General features: G+C 41.4%; 2 protein-coding genes across 2 annotated transcripts in view; one reads left to right on the forward strand and one right to left on the reverse strand.

Moving 5' to 3' along the window:
* The window catches only part of SKA3 (spindle and kinetochore associated complex subunit 3), a 44,374-nt gene extending 42,931 nt beyond the window's left edge, over positions 1 to 1,443 (forward strand). The window contains exons 7-8 of the mRNA XM_012641666.1: positions 149 to 270; positions 1,254 to 1,443. Of these exons, the coding sequence (XP_012497120.1) occupies positions 149 to 270; positions 1,254 to 1,443 (312 nt within the window). The remainder of the gene's footprint in view (positions 1 to 148; positions 271 to 1,253) is intronic.
* Positions 1,444 to 8,945: 7,502 nt separating this feature from the next.
* On the reverse strand, positions 8,946 to 16,996 carry SAP18 (Sin3A-associated protein, 18kDa). Its single transcript, XM_012641727.1, has 4 exons — positions 16,830 to 16,996; positions 16,522 to 16,631; positions 9,622 to 9,744; positions 8,946 to 9,369 (listed from the first exon to the last, which is right to left on the reverse strand). The coding sequence occupies exons 1-4, from the start codon at positions 16,956 to 16,958 to the stop codon at positions 9,213 to 9,215; spliced, it is 519 nt and encodes a 172-aa protein (XP_012497181.1). The 5' UTR covers positions 16,959 to 16,996; the 3' UTR covers positions 8,946 to 9,212.
* Positions 16,997 to 20,465: the final 3,469 nt, after the last annotated feature.

Below are 20,465 nucleotides of genomic sequence, written 5' to 3' on the forward strand. Positions count from 1 at the left end.
GCACTATTGCTTAAAAAATTATTAGTGTTTTAAATAACCCATGTCTTGAAATTGTCCACGAATTTTCTTGAACATTTTATAACACCTTCCAAATTTAGGTTCTGTTGTTCATATGACTTGATAAAAAAGAATTTGCTTTCTGTTTTAGATTTTATCAAAATACAACTCAAACCTAGCTACTCCAATAGCAGTTAAAGCAGTGCCACCCAGCAAAGGGTTCCTCAGATATGAAGGACAGAACATCCGAGATGTTGGCAACAAAGAAAACTGGTGAGTATGTTACATTGTAAAGACAGTTTGTGTGTTATTTAAGGAGGACATTTAAAAATTAACATTTGAATGGTAGTAAAAATTTTGTTTTTAATTAACATTTGCCAGCTTAGGTTAATAGTCTGTCTTTATCTTTTGATATGGATAGACCTGTGATCCCTGGATCACAGACTCCCAAATTTGATGACTCCCAAGTTTGATGATACCAGTATCTATTCTCAACGATTTTAAAATATATAGCCACAGTGTTGTGTCATTTGTTTTGTTGATGGCTTTTAGTTATACTTAATTGATATTTTTTATTTGTATCTGTTGCAGAAATTCTAGTACATTCATCCATTACAGAAACTGAACAACATGAGATGAAAACAGAGCTGGACTTACTTTGTTATTCCCATTCTCCTACCTCTTTCACCCTTTTTCAAACCAGCCCATTTCAGAGAGGAACATGGATGTTGATATAATCACATATTTTTGTGATGTTTTGATTTGGTTTAACGAGTCTTGTTGACATGTGGTTCATTCATTTGATTTTGAGGATTATTACTGTTTCACTGATAGTAAATTATTCAGCTTAATCTAACAGAATCGTTTACGTAATATCAGGAAGTAGGACAAATAACTTTAGAAGTATAAGTGCTGCTGTTTGCTGCTGAGATGAGGCCACCCTGACCTTCCCCTAGCCAGGCGGTCACTGCTGCCAGCCAGCTCGGCCTTTCCCTCGTCTCCCCTCGGGATTGTCCCAGAGCCTTTTATACCTTTTATTTCAAGACTCTTTTAAGACTCTGTTGCTATTTGCAAGTGACAGAAACACAACTTAAACTTAGGAAAAGAGGGGAATTTCCGGGCCTGGGTAATGCAGTATAACCGTTGGAGGTGAAGAGAGGCCCCAGTTGGAATCAGGGACTCACTGTTGTCAGCTTGTGTGTTTTTCTTCTCCTTTTTGCCAGCTTTTTACTACTGGTTTTGTTCTCTCCCATCAGCTCCTCCCACCCATGGCTGTTGGCCTCTCAGCCTCTGCTCTCCACCTTGGCCACCCCTCTGTGGAAGTTTCGATGGCTTGTCCTGGGTCAGAGGCACTCCGGCGGACCGTCTCCTGTGGCCAGGAGCCTCTGGAGCTTGCTGGCAGCTTCAGACTGCCCGTCCATGGAGCCTAAGATCCTTCCAGTTTAAGTACAACTGGAAAGTAATTATCTAATTAAGTTCATGATAGTGCTGTTGGAGACGTTGTCAGATTACAGCCAGTGGGAAAATAAGGGTCTGGTGTACTGTGGAGACCAGTTTAAAATTTGAGAAGAAACTGATAAGTATCATGACAAAGTGCTTCAAAGGCTTAGCTGTGGGAAATTTGATGCAGTAAAGATTACCCATTTTTATGATTGTGTCCTTTTTTTTTTTTTTGAGACAGAGTTTCACTCTGTTGCCCAGGCTAGAGTGCCGTGGCGTCAGCCTAGCTCACAGCAACCTCAAACTCCTGGGCTCAAGCAATCCTCCTGCCTCAGCCTCCCAAGTAGCTGGGACTACAGCCACGCGCCACCATGCCCGGCTAATTTTTTCTATGTATATATATTTTTAGTTGTCCGATTAATTTCTTTGTATTTTTAGTAGAGACGGGGTCTTGCTCTTGCTCTGGCTGGTCTCAAACTCCTGAGCTCAAACTATCTACCTGCCTCAGCCTCCCTGAGTGCTAGGATTATAGGCGTGAGCCACCGCGCCCGGCCCATGATCGTGTCTTGAGTCAAATGAAAGACCTGTCACGTTGTGCTCTATTAATCCTGTCAGAAAATTGTTACCAAAACAAAATTTAGTCCTTGTTCTAGGAATTACTGTGTAGTTGTAAGTACTGTAAGTATAATTTTCTTAAATATAATGTAAAACAAATTATTTTCAAGATTTAGTTTTCCAAGTAAAGCTCAAGTCAACCTTATATACACTGATGATTCCAAAATTTATATCGCCTTTTCACTGTGTAACCATAAATGTATGTTAGTCCACAGAACTGGAAAAGACTGGAGGGAGGGAGTGGATCCAAGTGTACCAGGGACTAAGTCCTGGGCTTCTCCCAGATTTCGAGGATGTATACAGGCAGAGTAATCTAGCAAAGGCCAGTGGAGTAGGAAGAAAATATTTCAAGGAAAGTGATGATTCTGTCAATATTGGTGAGAATTCAAGTGAAAAGAGGACTGAGAATTGACCAATGGATTCGGCAAAGTCGTGTTATTGACAACACCGATTAGCTTGGGTGAAGTGCTAGTGATATAAGTCTGGAGTGGGCTGAAGAGAAAATAGGCGAGGAAGTAAAAACAACCGCTTTAGGCAGCTCTTTTGGCTAGTTATGCTAGAGAAGGCAGGAGAGAGAAGGGGCAGCATCTGGCAGGGGTTATGGAGCAAAGAGAAGGTGTTAAGATGGGCAATAAAGACTTGAGCATTTCTCATTGCCTGCAAGGGGCTCCACTTGCTTTGTGGTGACCCCTGAAATTGATTTGTCCAAACTTCATCTTTCCCTGACCCTTACCACCTTTCTCCGATGATCCTAGTCTCTGTTCCTTAGAACTGTGATGTTTCCAGCTTCTCAAGCTCCAAACATTGGGATCTTTCAAGCATGTCTTCCCACTGCTCTTAAAATGAAACCCAAGATCCTTACTATGGTCCACATGGCCCTGCGCAGTTTGACCCCAGCTTGCTTCTCCCTCCTGCACCGTGCGTTCTGGGCACACCACCATTCTGCCTCCAAGCCTTGCACACGCTGCTCTCTCTACCTAGAATATTACTGTCTGCCTCTGCTTCACTGGCTCTCTCATCCGTAAGTGGTGGACACCTGGTGTTTCTATCTGCCCCGTACTATTGCCCTTAAGAACTTATAGGCCAGATCCAGGCTCCACCAAGTAGCATCACAATTTCTAATCATACTGGTCAGAGATGGGCGTGGGACCCCAGCCAATTCTGGGACCTTGGGCAAGTGCTGGAGAAGAGCAGCACACCCCCTTTCTGGAGCTGTGGCCGCACCGTCCCGCCGTGGAAGGGAAGCCTGTGTGAGAGGGAGCCCCCCTCTCAGTTGAGGCAACAACTGTGTTTGAGGCCAATGATCAGCTGGGCCTGACGCCAGCTAGCTCTCCCTTGGACTTTTCTGTTAAATAGTCCATAAACTCCTTGTATTTAAGCAAGCTGGAGTTTTAGAGTCCTGGCTGATGCGCTTCACGTCTCAGATTGAATGTCATTTTATCAAACTATCTTCCCAGTTTAAAAGAAGTCCTGTCTGTTTCTCAGCACCCTATTCTTGTCCTTCATACACTCGGTACAGTGTGTAATAAATACTTGGCTGTACATTTATCTAGTTCATCTGTCTCCCCCATTGGACCACAAGCTCTGTGAGGGCAAGGCCCCTGTTTGCTTGCTTTGTTCATTACCCTGGTACCTAGCAATTTAAAGTATTTGAATTAGTGATGACATCAGACAATTGAGATCCTACTATACCAGGCACAGTTCTAGATGCTTTACACTTACCTCAGCCGTAACCTATTTAATTCGTTAAATCTTTGAGGTAAGATTTTTCAGGTGAGGAAATTGAAGCTTTAATGATCAACTTTCCTTTCCCACGTCCCATTTCCCAGCCTGAGCCTTGTGATTGCCATGCCCTCCGGATGGTCTCTGAACATCCCTGGAATATTCCCTCCCCTCCACCCTCTGCCACTATCCTAATTCTCACCTAGATTATTGCAATAGTATCTGACACTCCTACCTCTTTATCTTGAACTCCTGCCGAAAGTCAGTATGTAAGAAGTGTTCCACTGTTTATCATTTCCTCTTTTGTTAGTGCTGTACCCTTTATCTGGAGTACAAATCCCACTTTTAGGAGTTGGACAAACTCAAACACCATTTCCAGAAAGCTTTTCATTATCCCACCATATAGTATTCTCTTGAGTAGCAATTTATCCTCCTTTCTTGTCACCCTTTTCTACCTTTTGCCATCTTTCCTCCTATCTAGACTAAGACTTTATGATGAAGCATCTGTATCTGTGCAGATTGATCTCTGTATTGCCAGTTCCATGGCACCTAGTACGTATGTTATTAAGTATGGAATGTCCCATTTCCTTAAGTACTAAGTTTGACAGTTGATATGTCTGACATTTCACTTTTGACACTTCTTCAATCTTTTTTGTTGGTTTTTTGTGACGGTACATCCTCATTCTTTTAAACGCACATTTTGGCTTGTGATTTATCTTTCAAATTTTTTTTAGAGCAATTTTTGTGAAACCATGGATAAGTCAAAAATTCATGTTATTTTTGAAGATGAATTCCGTTGTGGAACCAATGCAGCACAGCTCAAAATATCAACTAAGTGTTGGGGAAGGATGTGGCTAATGAACGCACAGTATGTCGATGGTGTGAGAAGTTCCATTCTGGTGATTTTAATATTGAAAATGAGCCCTGAGACCAAGGTGGATAATGATGAGTAGAAAGCTGTAGTGGAAGCGAATCCATCTCAACGTACTCATGAATTAGCAGCAAGGTTTGATGTTACTATTCCAACAATATTGGACCATTTGAAACACATGGGCAAGGTAAAGAAGCTGGATAGATGGGTACCACATGAATTAAATGAGCATCAGAAGAGAAATCGTGATGAAGTTTGCCTTTCTTTGCCATCACAACATAAAGGCGAACCATTTCTACACCGTATTGTTACATGTGATGAAAAATGAATTCTTGACAATTGCGAGTGTTTGGCACAATGGTTGGATGAAGATGAACTGCCAAAACTGAATGTTCATCAAAAAAAAGCTAATGGTGTCTGTTTGGTGGTCCAGCGCTGGTATTACCCACTACAGCTTCACAAAACCTGGCCAATCAATTACAGCTGATGTCTACTGCCCCCAGTTGGATGAAATGATGAGGATGCTTGCAATGAAGCAGCTGAGACTGGTCAATAGAGACAGGCCAATTCTGTTGCAAGACCACGTGTCACAAAAACAACGCTGCTCAAACTACAGCAGCTGGACTTGGAAACTCTTGTCATATTCACCAGACCTTGCATCAACTGACTACCACTTCTTTCAGGCTTTGGACCACTTCTTACAGGGAAAAACATTCAGTTCTCAACAAGCTGTGCAAAACCTTTTGTGATTTCATCGCCACTTGCTCTCCAGGCTTCTTTGCTGCTGGCATAAACAAGCTACCATCAAGATGGCAAAACAGTCGATAGTTTAGGCGCATACTTTGTACTGCTTGAGATACAATAAACTACACTTTTGATCTGAAATCAGACATATATTTAATGACCTAATAATATAAGGCATTCATTTAATATATTTTATTCCCTGCCAAAGTATTGGAAGTGTGAGGGGAGTTAAAGTAATCAGGAATACTTCAAATTCTCTGCCAGTTTCCAATAATTACTATCTTTAGATTTTACACAGGTTTTGAAAATCCCTCAGGAGGTTCATCTAATTCTTAAATTGCTCTAATTTCACCAAATCCTACCTGTGAAATTTTCCCAGTTGGTTGTAACTGAGCTGACATGCTGGCCTGGGTAGGGTAGGAAATTCCGAACAGCCAAAGGCATAAAGTAAAGGGACTAGAAATGTCTTTTTTCTGTTTTCTTTTAAAATCAGCTGACATTTATTGAACATTCACTATCCATCAGGCTCTCCCCTAAGCAGCATTTCACTGACACCTCCCAACAGTTTTATGAGGTAGATATGTCATTACCACCTTTCCACAATAAGGTCTGCATAACATTCTCAGGCTAAGGATTTTTGCTTATTAAAATTACTTTTTAGTATTTAGTATTAAAACTGCTTTTACGTTTTAGCTTATTCCCCTAGGGATTTCAGGGGGGGCGGAAGAATACATGACTTTTTCTTCATAGAACAGTTGCCTAGTCCTGATTAATCCTTTCTAACAGAATAAACGTAACTTCCTTCAAGCTTGTTCCACTACATGTTCCAGGAAATTATAGCTATTGGCAAAAGCAACCTGCATCTAAGCAATAAAAGACAAACCAGAACAATCAGGCTGCTCTTATCAAAGTGGAAACATTGACTATATCATTTAAAAAAAAAAATGGTGTTTCTGGTTTGTATAAAAACTGGATAAAGGTCTACTTTATCTTGGCAGAAATTTATAATTGTAGGGGATAATGTCACTGTAAGAGCAGTATCAGTGTAGTGTGGGGGGAAGCCAAACTAATGAGTTGAGGATAAAAGAAACTAAGTATGAAAGAACAGTATTTCTGGAAATGTATGTTTCAACTCATCCTCTATGGTTCCCTCCTGAGGTTCAATGACCCGCCCCCCCACTTTTGAACTATTATTTAAAGTAGGAATCTATCTGGGCTGACCTTTTAACCAACCGAGGCCTCAAGTTCATTTATAAATGGAAACTACAGTTGTATCTCAGTTGTGAAGGTTAAATAAGATAATACATGGTAAACTTGTTCCTTAGCACAGTACAGATGCTCCTTGACTTATCATGGGGTCATGAGTCTGAATAAACCCATCATTAACTAAAAATACCTGAAATCAAAAGTGCGTTTTCTACTTACAGCATTTTCAATTTATGACAGATTTATCTGGATGTAGCCCCATCATAATTCAAGGAGCACACAAAATATATATTGCTTTCACACCATTGCAAAGTTGAAAAATCAAAAGTCAAACCATTGTTAAGTCAGGGACCACCTGTATTTGACACAGCTAAGCATAATTATAAACTTGGGTTTAGAGTGTTGTCTTCTGAAGTTCACAAAAACAAGTTTGGAATTTGATTAAACAGAGAGAGACTGAGTTCAACTCTTTATTTAATAAGTTGAAAATTTAGAGAATTTTAAACCTAGCCTAACAGTTCAATGTTAATAGTTCTACCCCCATTCGTACCTGTTCCTCACATGCTCGCACGTGCACACACAAACTGACATCTGAAACATTACCTGAGTCGATGACTAGAGTCTGAGTCTAACTGTCCCAGTTTTTGTACACTGAGAACACTGAAAAGACAAAGGCAGTATCATGTACTGTAACTCATTTTCCAAAGGGAAAAGGTCAACTCCAAAATACTAGGAGCCACTGAGGCAGTCAGGGCAGTTACTAAAGCACTGAACAAGATGCTATCATGGTGACTAGTTCTATTTTATATCTGAGGAAACAGCTCAGTTATTATCAGCCATACTTACTTACCAAAGCCAGAGGTAAATAAGGACTAAGTACAAGTCCTTTGATTCTTAGCATTATATTCAATAATAAATTCACTAGGTATTTTTATACTTTTGGTGGAAGACTGAAATCTTTAAAGGAAAAATTCCATGTTGGAACCAAGCAAAGGGTGAATTTGGCAAACGAGCCAAACCACTTTATTTTAAACTAATGGGAGGATAACTTGGAATTACAGGAAAGCCCTTGCTAAGAGTTCACACCATATGAAAACCTGGCTTACGCAGGTCCTTTATTGAAGTTCTGACCCTCGATCTGCACAGTAAATCAGTCCTCCCCCACTCCCCCACAAATAGGAAAATAATAATGGCTATCTCCAGAAAGTTAGGTTTAAGTTAAGTTTATGGCATACAGAACTCAAATCTATCTAGTCTGAATGAATTAAACCACTTGAGGGTTGGGGTAAACCACAGCACAGCAGAGGCACAAGATCCAGTTTGGTCTGTTACTGACTTGGCAACAGGGACACCAATTCCAAGGAATCATTTGATTTTAAATGGCTGCTTTTGTATGTACAAGATAAATCTAGTGCAATTTTATTACTCCTAGTACATTTTTTTCATTTGGGGATATACATTTTCAATTCTCTACTGTAACAGACTAAAGGTAATTAGGCTCAATACACACTGCCATACTGTTTATAAACTTCAAAACGAGAGTACAGTAGTCCTGTGAAAGACAGGGTTCCAGTTTTGACTGAACTCCACTTTATGGCCATTAACCAGTATTTATTATCTGTCAGGTGCTACTCTAAGCCCTTTACAAATACTTAATCTTCACAATCCTCTGGGCTATTATCTCCATTTTACAAATAAAGACTTGATCCAAGTAACCTGTCCAAGGTTGCAGAGCTACTGGTACAATGAGGATGTAACTGTTTTGCCCCATGGAGTAACTGCTAGGCTACCCTGCCTCTCAAATTGCATGCACACCAGCCCCCGCACACAGCAGGATGTGGGAATATCTCCTACTTACTCAATCTGACCTCATCCCTGGCTCTTTGCACTTGGTCTTAAGATGCGTCTTTAATCCCTCCCTCCATTGTCAGATCTTTAAGGTAAACCTTTCCACCCTTACCTTGTGTTCTAATCCTGCTTCCTCTGTACTGGTTCCTGCCTTCAAAATGCCCTATGCTCCCATTTCTAAAACATGAAAAGCCCTCGCTGTGGTTCCTGTTCTTTTCTCTAACCTCTTATGTCACAGTACCCTGATCAAGGCAGGCCAATCTCTCCTAACAGTGCTTCAGTCTGGCTCAGCTCCACTATTCCAAAACACCTCTGCTGCCACATCGCCTCATTCTCACAGCTCCTTTTTCTAACTGCATGCAACAGTCTACATGACAAAGTCACACTTGATTTCATACAATCCCATGGCTTTCTTGCTGTGCCCCCTTTGGGCTTAAACATACCCTCTTCCAACATGAGATTAAACCCTGTTTCCATGCCTCCATTAACTTTCACACTCAGGCTGAGTACACACATGTATTTAACAATACAGTTTTACAAAGAATGCTAAGAGCACTTTTCTTCATTGTTTACAGAAGGGCTTGAAACAAATGGATTTTCTATTAATTTTCATACCATAGTACATCCAAATCTAACTCCTAAATAGATGCATTATAATTTGTTTAGAATTTAAAGGCTTAATGGCAATAATCAGAGGAGGAAAAAGAACATGTTAAGTTTATTTTACATAACTGACCAAAAAATAAACTCAAGAAATGGTAAATAGAATTTAATAAGGTCTCATGCGCCCTGAAGGAGGTGGTGCCCGATTTGGAGGGGTAATCGCTATGTCCAAATAATCTCCTATTTGGAACTTCTGCGACTGCAGGGTCATGGAATCATCAGTCCCCTTTCTGCCAGACATGGTGCTGCCAATCTCCTTAACTCTGCAGGAAAGAAAATCAACTGTTAATGGTCCACAGGTCAATGAAAACTAATGGGTACTATGAAGTCAATATGGGACTGGATTTGTTTCACCATTTTATATAACACAGTTCAAAAATGTAAGTACTATATTAAGCTAAATCAGATATTATGATAATGATAATCCATATTCCCCTCACTAACAAGATTCATTAAAGCAGTTATCTCTATCAGTTGAAAGAGATTACAGGAATTAAAAGTGAGAAGTTACCTACCGATAGCCAGGTCTTTTAAGATCTGTAAAAACGATTGCAAAATTGAAGTGTGTGCCCTTCTTTCTAGCTTCTGGGTAGACTTCTTTTACTAAACTAGTCAGTTCTTTCAAGGTTGCATCCATCCTGAATTTTTTAAAAAAGACATTTACAATTGATTAATCAGCAATAATATAGCAAGGATAGTGACATACAATGAGTTAATTAATGGGCTGTTTATGACTTATGTCAGAAACTGCCAGGGTCCTACACTAGAGTTCAATTTTAAAGCAGCTAAAATGTCTATTTGCCTCCAAAAACTCCCTGTATCAGACTCACTGTGGGAAATTTTGATTAATTAAAGTCAGATGCTTTGCTTGAACCCAGGAGTTTGAGACCAGCTTGGCCAACACAGTGAGACCCAGTGTCCACAAAAAAAATTTTTTATAATTAGCCAGGTGTGGTGGCACCCACCTGTAGTCGTGGCTACTTGGGAGGCTGAGGCAGGAGAACTGCTTGAGCCCAGGACTTGGAGGCTGCGGTGAACCATGAATGCACCACTGCACTCCAGCCTGGGAGATAAGGGTAAGACCCTGTCACTTTAAAAAAAAAAAAAAAAAAAGTCAAACTCTTAGTGTTAAAAGGAACTTCAGAAATCTAGAGATTCCATATTCTAATCTTCTGTTGCTATAAAACATCGTATGGTCTAATGATTTATCTCTCTAAGGGTACTAAGGGTTAGTCCAAATTAATTGAAATAGGCAATGCATCTTAGAATCAATGATTTAGGAAAGCATTTTCATAGAGATGTAGTGTCTTTCTTAGATGGAATCTTAAGATGAGTTTACAATAGAAGGAGTCCTCGAGCCAATGAAATTTTCTCAAGACAAGGCTCAGGCTCCTTTCACAATACAGATTCTTACCCTGCAAATACAGATTTGAATTCAACTTTATATAGTCCCCTGAGGTAATAGAACACAATCTGGGAAAATCTGTTTTTTTTTTTTTTATGAGACAGGGTCTCACTCTGTCACCCAGGCTATAGTGCGGTGGCATCATCATAGCTCACAGCACCCTCAAACTCCTGGGCTCAAGTGATCCTCCTGCCTCAGCCTCCCAAGCAGCAGGGACTACAGGTGTGGGCCACCTAGCTCATTTTGTGTAGAGATAGGGTCTCCAACTCCTGGCCTCAAGCCATCCTCCCACCTCAGCCTCCCAAAGTGCTAAGATTACAGGTGTGAGTCACCACACCCAGCCTGAAAAAGTCTTTTAAAAATAGTTATCTTATGGCCAGGCGCAGTGGCTCACGCCTATAATCCTAGCTCTCTGGGAGGCTGAGGCGGGTGGATTGTTTGAGCTCAGGAGTTAGAGACCAGCCTGAGCAAGAGCGAGACCCCGTCTCTTACTAAAAATAAAGAAATTAATTGGACAACTAAAAATATATAGAGAAATTAGCCGGGCATGGTGGCGCATGCCTGTAGTCCCTGCTACTCGGGAGGCTGAGGCAGGAGGATCGCTTGAGCCCAGGAGTTTGAGGTTGCTGTGAGCTAGGCTGACGCCACGGCACTCTAGCCCGAGCAACACAGTGAGACTCTGTCTCAAAAAAAAAAAAAAAAAAGTTATCTTAGAAATAACAACAATCTCATATATATTTTTATAGTTTTCTTCCATGACAACTAGGAAAATGAAATGGATGGTTTGGAACTTGAAACAGCACTGCCTGTAGAGTCCTATAAAATGGCATAAGGACTCTAAGCACTCCTGAAAACGAGAACTCTCATGTACAGCATCAAGTAGGGAACCAAACATCAAAGAGCTCATTCAGTTTTAGCTCTGTACTCTATTCACAAACCTCCACCACACCGTCCCCAAAGTAAACCAATGCTTCAACTACACTGAATAAAAATACCCAGGATGACCACATCATCTATTTTCTACCGTACCAAATCTTTCTCAATATTCCCAAAACAGAACTCAAAAGTCTTCTCCCCAAAACATGCCCTTCCTCTCATATTTCCATCAAAAATACCATCACGCACTTAGCTGCGGTCATAACCATAAGCATTGTTCAATTCATCCCATCTCCATCCTGTTTCATGAAGATCTATTTTTTCTCCATCCCCACCGTCATTGCTTTATTTCAACCTCTCATTATAATCCTTTCTATATGTTGCCTTCAACTTATCTCCATCTTAGTTTTTCAAAGTTTGTTTCTGTATAAAACTGGTATGTCAAACAAGTGACACCTGTTGAGGAGGCCTACCGTGTAAGGATAGCAAAGAGCCTAACAATGTCTATGACCAGGAGAATACCAGGATGTCAACCCAGTGCGTGATCTGCAGGTGTCAGAGTCACAAAGACAGATATGACTTACTCTGGCACTGGCTGCAACAACACTTTGTTCACACAAAGAGACAGAGTAAGATCACCTTCAATAGAGAGTGTTGGTGCCCCATGGCTAGCAGCTCTCACCCCACAGCCAACACAGGGAGACGACTCCTCTCATGCTGCAGGCAAAGGCCACCCCGCCCTCATTGGGAATGGATATAGCAGTTGGGAACGGATATAGCATGTGCCATATGGCACATGTACATAAACGAAGTATATATCAAGTCCAGAACAGGAAAAGATATTCCCAAAGAGATCTGCCCAACACAGGCTGTGAGGGCTCTTTACCTCTTTGCAAGGAAATGTTTCAGACCCAAGGCCACTCTATGTACCATGTCGGGGGTGAGACGCTGTGCATGACTGCCCTTCCCAGCTCAATACATGCACATTATTTAAAGAGGCAGGGAAAAGACATATGCAAGAAAGCAATAGATTATATCCCAAATCCCACCAATCAGAAACACCAGTGATGTTAACATCACCATGGGCATCTTTTCGTGCATATCCACAATACTACAGAGAAAAAAATTCTTCAGATACCAAGCATATTATACACGCTAAGATCATAATACAAAAATATAATGCATGCTATAATACACATCTTAATAAAAATTAAATTTTGAAAAGAAAAACACTAAACTCAAACTGAAGAAATTATAAAACTTCAGATAAAGACTTACATTGTTACCCTTCCTCATAGGTAATTTTGTAGCTTATTTTTATTTTGTCAGAGTTCATATTCTATTCTGCAACACAGAACAGTTATTTTATGTTTGTCCTCACTGAATTCCAATGATGGCATAAACCTGAGGTCAGACTGATTTTATCTGTTTTGGAAGTCTTTTTTTTTACCTGATATTCTGATGTTAATTATTTTGTATCAATCACAGGTTGAGTATCCCTTATCAGAAATGCCTGGGACCAGAGTGTTTAGGATGTTTCGGATTTTGGAATATTTGCATACACATGAGGCATCTTCCAGATGGGACCCATATCTAAATGCAAAATTCACTTATGTTTCATATATACTTACACAGCTGGAAGGTAACTTCATACAATATTTTAAATAATTTTGTGCATGAAACGAAGTTTATATTAGGTACCTATGTGTGGAAATTTCCACTTCTGGTGTGATGTCAGCACTGAAAGTTTCAAATTTTGGAGCATTTCAGATTTTGCAGTTGGGATGCTCAATCTATATTCTTATACACAATGTACTTATGATATATACCAAAGGATTTTTTTTTCTTTCTAAAAACATTTTCCATATTGTCACCTTGCTCACAAGAACCTGGAGAATCCGTTTCACACCTTTTAGTAGTGCCAACAGTGTGAACCCTCCACAAGCTTCCCACCTTCTAAGGACTGTCTTCCTAGACCAACAGCCAGAGCGCCAAGCATTGCTTTCTGAGTCTGAAGCCTGAGGATGCAGTTGGAGAATGCAAGGCAGCACTTCCTCAGGGCTGAAGTCTTTGCTGGCTGACTGTGAGGTTCAGTATTATTATATGTCAACTTGGCGAAGCTACAGTCCCCAGTTACTGAACCAAATACTAATGCAGGTGTTGCCATGAGATATTCTGTAGATGTGATTAAAGTCTGTTACCAGTTGACTTTAAATTAGGGAGACTCTCCTACATAATCTGGGTGGGCCTCATTCCACTTGTTGAAAGGCCTTAACACATTGACTGCCACACTAGAAACAAATTTTTTTCCTTGGGGCCACAGTGTTTTATTATGAAAATAGAATAAAAACTTTGAAAACAAACGATCCATTCTAATTTAATGAAAAATTTTGTTTTTTAAATTGTTTTCTGTGCATGAGTTATATGCAACTTGAAAAATAGTTCTCAAGGTTCCCAAGGGTGTGAGTTACATATGCTTCACAAGGTCCTGGGCTCAAAACTAGTGTGACTTAAATACAACTCACATGGCAGTTAATGTGTTAAGAGGAGACCTGAAGCTTCCCTGAAGAAATTTTGGCTGTGGACAACTTAAGCCCATGTTGATGCTTAAGAGTTCCAGCCTTCCTTAGAGACTGCCCTATGGGTTTGAGACCTAGGTAGGTGCCTGGCCAGCCCCCACAATCATGTAGTCGATTCTTTGCAATAAATCTTTTACTATCTCTCTCCCACTGGTTGTTTTCTGGTTGATGTCTTCCAACAACCTGTTTAATGACCACTCAAGCACAGGATATATACCACTCCTGGGGTGTTTGGCTTACTCCCAAAACTCCACATAGCACCTTGGATTCTGGCAGACTCAACCTGCCTCTATAGGGCTCTTCCGGAATTCTACTTCCTTTTCCTTGACTTGTCTTAGGGATGCCTACATTAGCCCCTCAGTCTCCTGCAAAGTGGAAATTTTCAAAATTTGTTAACTAATCTTTTGTACTGCTTCTGTGAGTGAGGACAGGGATCCGTGCTACCCCAATACCAACCATCCAGTCTTTCAGAATCTTTGTCTTCTTTGGCCACCATTTTGAGATATAACTTAACGTTGTTCCTTCTTTGTTCAGTGCCAATTTATGGACAGGACAGTTTAGTAGAGGATTGTAATTTTTTTTTCTTGACTGGGAGTAGAAGGTCTATGAAACAACCTTACCCCACCATCTCAACCCTAAAGTCTTACTTAGTATATATTCATCTGCTTTCTCCAATGGAATGACCTTACAACAGAGAGGAACAGAACTTTCTTTACTTTTTACCCTCATGATCTAAGCACAGCACCTGGCATACAGAAACTCTTATTTTTTGGGAGAAATATACACTTTAATCTTTGAGAAGAGGTCTTCATCAAGCCATTACTGAACAATTCTTCCCTGTAAGTTAAATCAACCTTCTCAGAACTTTTACCCTTGAGCGATGCTGAAGTAAAAGAATCGTAGTACTACATAAATTTAACAAGCACCTCCAAAAAAGACTAATCAGGTCCCAATCTTCAAAGCATTGAGTTCTAGTATTCCGGACTTACAGTTTACAATTACATACCTTCTGGGGAATGTAAAATCATGCAGCTGCTATGAAAAAGTTTGTTGGTTCTTCAAAAAATTAAACAGAATGATATAACCCAGTAATCCACTCCCAGATATATACCCAAAAGAACTGAAAGCAGGGGCATAAACATATACTTGTACGCCAGTGTTCATAGCAGCAATATTTACAATAGCAAAAAGGTAGAAACCCAAGTGTCCTCCAACAGATGAGCAGATATGTGATGTATACATACAGTGGAATATTATTCGGCCTTGAAAAGGAAGGAAAGTATGATAGATACTACAACATGAACCCTGAAAACACTCTGCTAAGTGCAATAAGGTAGTAATGAGATGACAAATATTGTAATGAATCCACTTATGTGTAATATCTACAACAGGTAAATTCATACAGGCAGAAAGTAGATTAGCAGCTACCAGAGGGTGGGGGAGGGAGAAATGGGAAGCTACTGCTTAACAGGTATAGGATATCCTTAAAAGGGTACAGTGCTGGCTGGTGGTTCAGGCCCGTAATCCCAGCACTTTGAGAGACCAAGGCTGGAGGATCACTTTGCTTGAGGCCAGAAGTTCCAGACCAGCCTAAGCAAGAGCGAGACCCCATCTCTACAAAAATTAGCTGGGTGTGGTGGCATGAACCTGTAGTCCCAGCGACTTGGGATGCTGAGGCAGGAGGATCAGTCCAGCCCAGGAGTTTGAGGTGAGCTATGATGATGCCACTGCACTCTACCCTGGGCAACAGAGTGAGACCCTGTCTCCAGAAAGAGAGGGGAAAGAAAAAAAAGGGTACAAGGTTTCTGTTGGAAGGGGATGAAAAAGTTTTACAAATATAGTGGCTGCACAACATTGTGACCTTACTAATGCCATCAAACCGTACACTTAAAAATGGTTAAAATGACAAATTTTGTTATATATTAATACATTTTATCGCAATGAAAAATATTTTTAAACTACACACCTTTTACTGCTACTAAAAAGCCATTATGGTGTCAATCCAAGGAGTTACACGCAGCGCTAAAAACAAGGTAACAGTATGCACCTGTCCTAGTCAGATCTGGAGGAAGAGTGGAGCTTTTCCATTAAACTCTAGAGCAGAAATCACCTGGTTTTTGGTGGTGATTTATTTTTGGTGCTATGGCACCTGAGGCTTAATATTAAGTAGAAATGCTCTTTGAAAATAACAAATATCACTCAACAGCATCACTCGCCCTTACCACGTTATCCTAGTACCATTTATTGGACTACGAGTCCTTTAAGGGCGGCCACTGTATTTTAATTATCTACATAGCATTCCTTTGCCAGGAAGCCACAATGGCAATCTTGGGTCTGTCAGTTCTCAATAACCCCATTAATTATAAAACCGTTACAAGACTGACAGATCCCCTTTTACCTGACAGCGAAAATCTCTAACTTTCTGAGAACTGCACCCAAAGGCCCCAAGTGGAAGAGTGAGATTGAAATCGAGAATAATTCCTCACTAGCAAACGCAATGAACTGACCCTGCAGGTTCCCGACCGAGGTCCCTGACGCCGCCCCCGCCCTCTCACCAAGTGTAGATCTGCAGCTCGCTGGACGGTACGTTCCCGCGGGAGAACTCGTCCATTCGGTGGTGGCGGCCGTTATTAGTGGTGAAGACGCGGAGCAGCAACGGGCAGGTCTGGGGGAGACAGGAAAAGGACAGAAGTTGAAGGCGGCGGCTGTGAGCCAGGCGCTCTCCTCCTTTTGCGAGGCGTCGCGGCCTCGGAGCCGCTCAGGGACCAAAAGTACCGTCTCGCCCCGCACGCAGGCCGCGCCCCTCCGTCCTGCTGGGCCCACCCCAACCTCTTCCTAGACCCCACAGTACCGGGGCCCTCACCTTCTCGCGGTCGATCGGCTTCTCCGGCTCCTTCTTAATTTCCTCCTGGGTGACGCGCGATTCTACCGCCATCTTCCTCCTATGGCCCGCGAGACGCTCTCCCTGACCTCCGACCCCCGCAGCGAGCATGAGCACGAAGTCTCTCGCGAGGAGAAGCTAGAGGCTTTATAGAAAGCCAGGGACAGGGCGGGGCGTTTCCCAGCGCAGGCGCACTTCTTAGTGTGGCGTGTGAGAGTCCGGGCCGGGCGCGCGTGCGTGTTGCGTCCTCGGGGAAAAGGCGGGCGCTGGCGTCCGCGGGGCGGAGCCTCTGAGGGGAACGCCTGTGGTCCGTCGCCCGGACCTGCGCTCGCGAGGTGTTTTGAAACTTAAAATGTTCACAGGCGAAAGAAGCTTAAAGTGGTGTTTTCACACGTAATGATAAAACCTTATTGAACACAAAACACTTTAGAACATTACAGGTGGTAAGCAAAAAAAATTCCTGTATTAGCAAAATATCGACCTTTCCGTTATGACGAACGAATGGCAGACACGTGTGCTGGCACCCCGAGGAGAGTCGGAGGCGGCGGCGAGAGGGGACGCGCCCCTTCAGCGGAAGGTGAGGAACCCAGCCGTGGTGGGGGAACGCGCCGGTCTGTTGCCACGCGACACACAGTTCGCCTGGATTCGAGAGTTAAATGTGAACGGCTAACCGAGAACTTTTAGGAAATGACGTACTTGAAAATCTTCATGACCTGTGGGTAGGAATATATGATGAAAAAAGCACTACCCAGAAACGATTGGCACATTTGATTAGATTAAACCCGAGTGGGGGGAGGGAGAAAGAATCTGGCCTTCAAAATGCATCCTAAAGAGAGAAAAATACAAGCCACAGAGTGGGAAAAGATAGTTGTGACCAATATGATTGAAAAAGCTAGGATCCAGAATATATAAGAACTAAAAAAGACAACACAATCGAAAAATGGGTAAATTAAGTGAGCAGATATTTTATTTATTTTTGTGTTGTGCTTTTTCCCTTCTTTTCACAGGTGTTTAAACGGAGACATCCAAGTGGCCAATAAACATAAGGTGGGCAACTCATTACTAATCAGAGATGCATTAAAACCACAGTAATTGGCCGGGCGCGGTGGCTCACGCCTGTAATCCAACACTCTGGGAGGCCGAGGCGGGTGGATCGCTTGAGCTCAGGAGTTCGAAACCAGCCTGAGCAAGAGCGAGACCCCGTCTCTACTAAAAATAGAAAGAAATTAATCGGACAACTAAAAATATATAGAAAAAATTAGCCGGGCATGGTGGCGCATGCCTGTAGTCCCAGCTACTCGGGAGACTGAGGCAGAAGGATCGCTTGAGCCCAGGAGTTTGAGGTTGCTGTGAGCTAGGCTGACGCCACGGCACTCACTCTGGCCTGGGCAACACAGTGAGACTCTGTCTCAAAAAAAAAAAAAACCACAGTAATTGGTTTTAATGGATTGGTTTTCAACTACACCCACTAGATTGGCAAAAATTAGAAACTCTGACAATAGCAACTGTTGGTAGACTAACGGGAATTCTCGCATACTGCTGGTGAGAGTGTGAAGTGGCACACCCACTTTGGAAAGTAGTTTGGGATGATTAGTACAGTTGAACATATGTGTACTTTGGATCTAACAGTTCCACTTCCTGGTGTATATACCCAAGAGAAAATCTTGCTCAAGTGTATTCAGACATTACAAGAATGTTCTTGGCAGTATTGTTCATAAGAACATAAAACTGGAAACAGCCCAAGTGCTCATCTACAATGCAATAGTTCAATGAATTGTGGTATACTATACAGCAACACAATGAAATACGATTAAGCAACAAAAATTTACCAACTACAGCCACATGAAACAACATGAATCTCACATGGTATAAGAAGCCAAAGACAAAAGAATATATACTGTGTGAATCCATTTTGATAACATTCAAAAGCAGACAACTTAAATATATTGTTCCGGAAGATTCCCAGGTGAAAAAATTATAGAGAAAGGCAAGAAGTAATTATAATTACCACAAAGTCAAAATGGTAGTTACCCCTGAGGATAGAAGGGAATTGTGATGAGGGAGGGGCAAGTGGAGTGCTCCTGGAACACAAGGCAACATTTTTTTTTTTTAATGTGAATGGTGGTTACATCGTTGCTTGAATTAAATTACTCTTTAAAGAGAACATTTATGTTCTGTGCCAATGCTGTATGTTGCTATTTTAAAAAATAGACAAACAGTCCAACAGAAAAATGGATAAAAGGCATGGACAAACATTTCATAGAAAATTAAACACAAATAAGTATAAACATATGAAAAGATGCCCAATTTCTTGAATAGTTATAGAAATACAAATTTAAACACAATGAGATGACATTTCACTTTGCCATGCTGGCCAAAATGTAGAAGTCTGACACCCAGGTGCTGGCAAGGATATGGATAAAAGGGAATTCTTTTTTTTTTTTTTTTTTTGAGACAGAGTCTCAGTCTCACTCTGTTTCCCGGGCTGGAGTGCTATGGTGTCAGCCTAGCTCACAGCAACCTCCAACTCCTGGGCTTAGGCGATCCTACTGCCTCAGCCTCCCGAGTAGCTGGGATTACAGGGGTGTAGCACCATGCCCAGCTAATTTTTTCTATTTTTGGTAGAGACGGGGGGTCTCACTTTTGCTCAGGCTGGTCTCGAACTCCTCACCTGAAGCAATCCTCGCACCTCAGCCTCCCAGAGTGCTAGGAAAGGGAATTCTTATAGACTGCTCTCATCCACTTTGGAAAGCTAAGTGGCATTACCTGTAAAGATTGGCTGTGTGCACACCTTAAGACTCAGCTATTCTATTCCTTGTATATACTCCAGAAAAACTGTGGAACATGAGTGCAGAGTAACATTTTGAATAATGTTCTAACATCTTTATTTGTAATAGACTCACTCCAACGTTCTACCAAGAGAATATTCATAAAATGGAATACCATAAAGATTTGAAAGTAAACGAATCATTATACTTAAAAGGGAGAAGAAACAAAAGGGAGAAGAAACAAGTCACAGAAGAATTCATACAATAGGATTCAATGTATGCAATGCTTAAAAAATAGGAAAACTCCCCAAAAACATTGTTTAAGGAAACAAATATGAATGGTAAAACCATAAGAGAAGCAAAGGGGATCATTAACACTAAATTCAAGATAGTGTTATTCCCTGAGGGTAAGCTCAGGTGATACAATTTACAAAGGGCGTCCTGGGCTTCTAAGATAGCAACAACAGTACTCTTTCTCATTAGGAGGGGTGTGGTTTTTTTTATTAAATTGTACCTATACATTTTAGACACTTTTTGTATGTGTGATTTAGATTATTGGGTTTTTTTGTTTGTTTTTGGGTTTTTTTTCCTTTTTGAGACAGGGAATCACTCTGTTGCCCAGCTAAAGTGCAATGGCATCATCATGGCTCACTGCAGCCTCCTGGGCTGAAGCGATCTCCTGCCTCAGCCTTGGAGGGGCTGGGACTACAGGCATCCACCACCATACCCAGCTAATTGTTGTATTTTTTTGTGGAGATGGGGTCTTTCTATGTTGCTCAGGTTGTTCTTGAACTCTGGGCCTCAAGCAAACCTCCCACCTTGGCTTCCCAAAGTGCTAGGATTACAGGCA

The sequence above is a fragment of the Propithecus coquereli genome, unplaced genomic scaffold, assembly GCF_000956105.1.
Source record: "Propithecus coquereli isolate 6110/MARCELLA unplaced genomic scaffold, Pcoq_1.0 Scaffold168, whole genome shotgun sequence".
Lineage (NCBI taxonomy): Eukaryota > Metazoa > Chordata > Mammalia > Primates > Indriidae > Propithecus > Propithecus coquereli.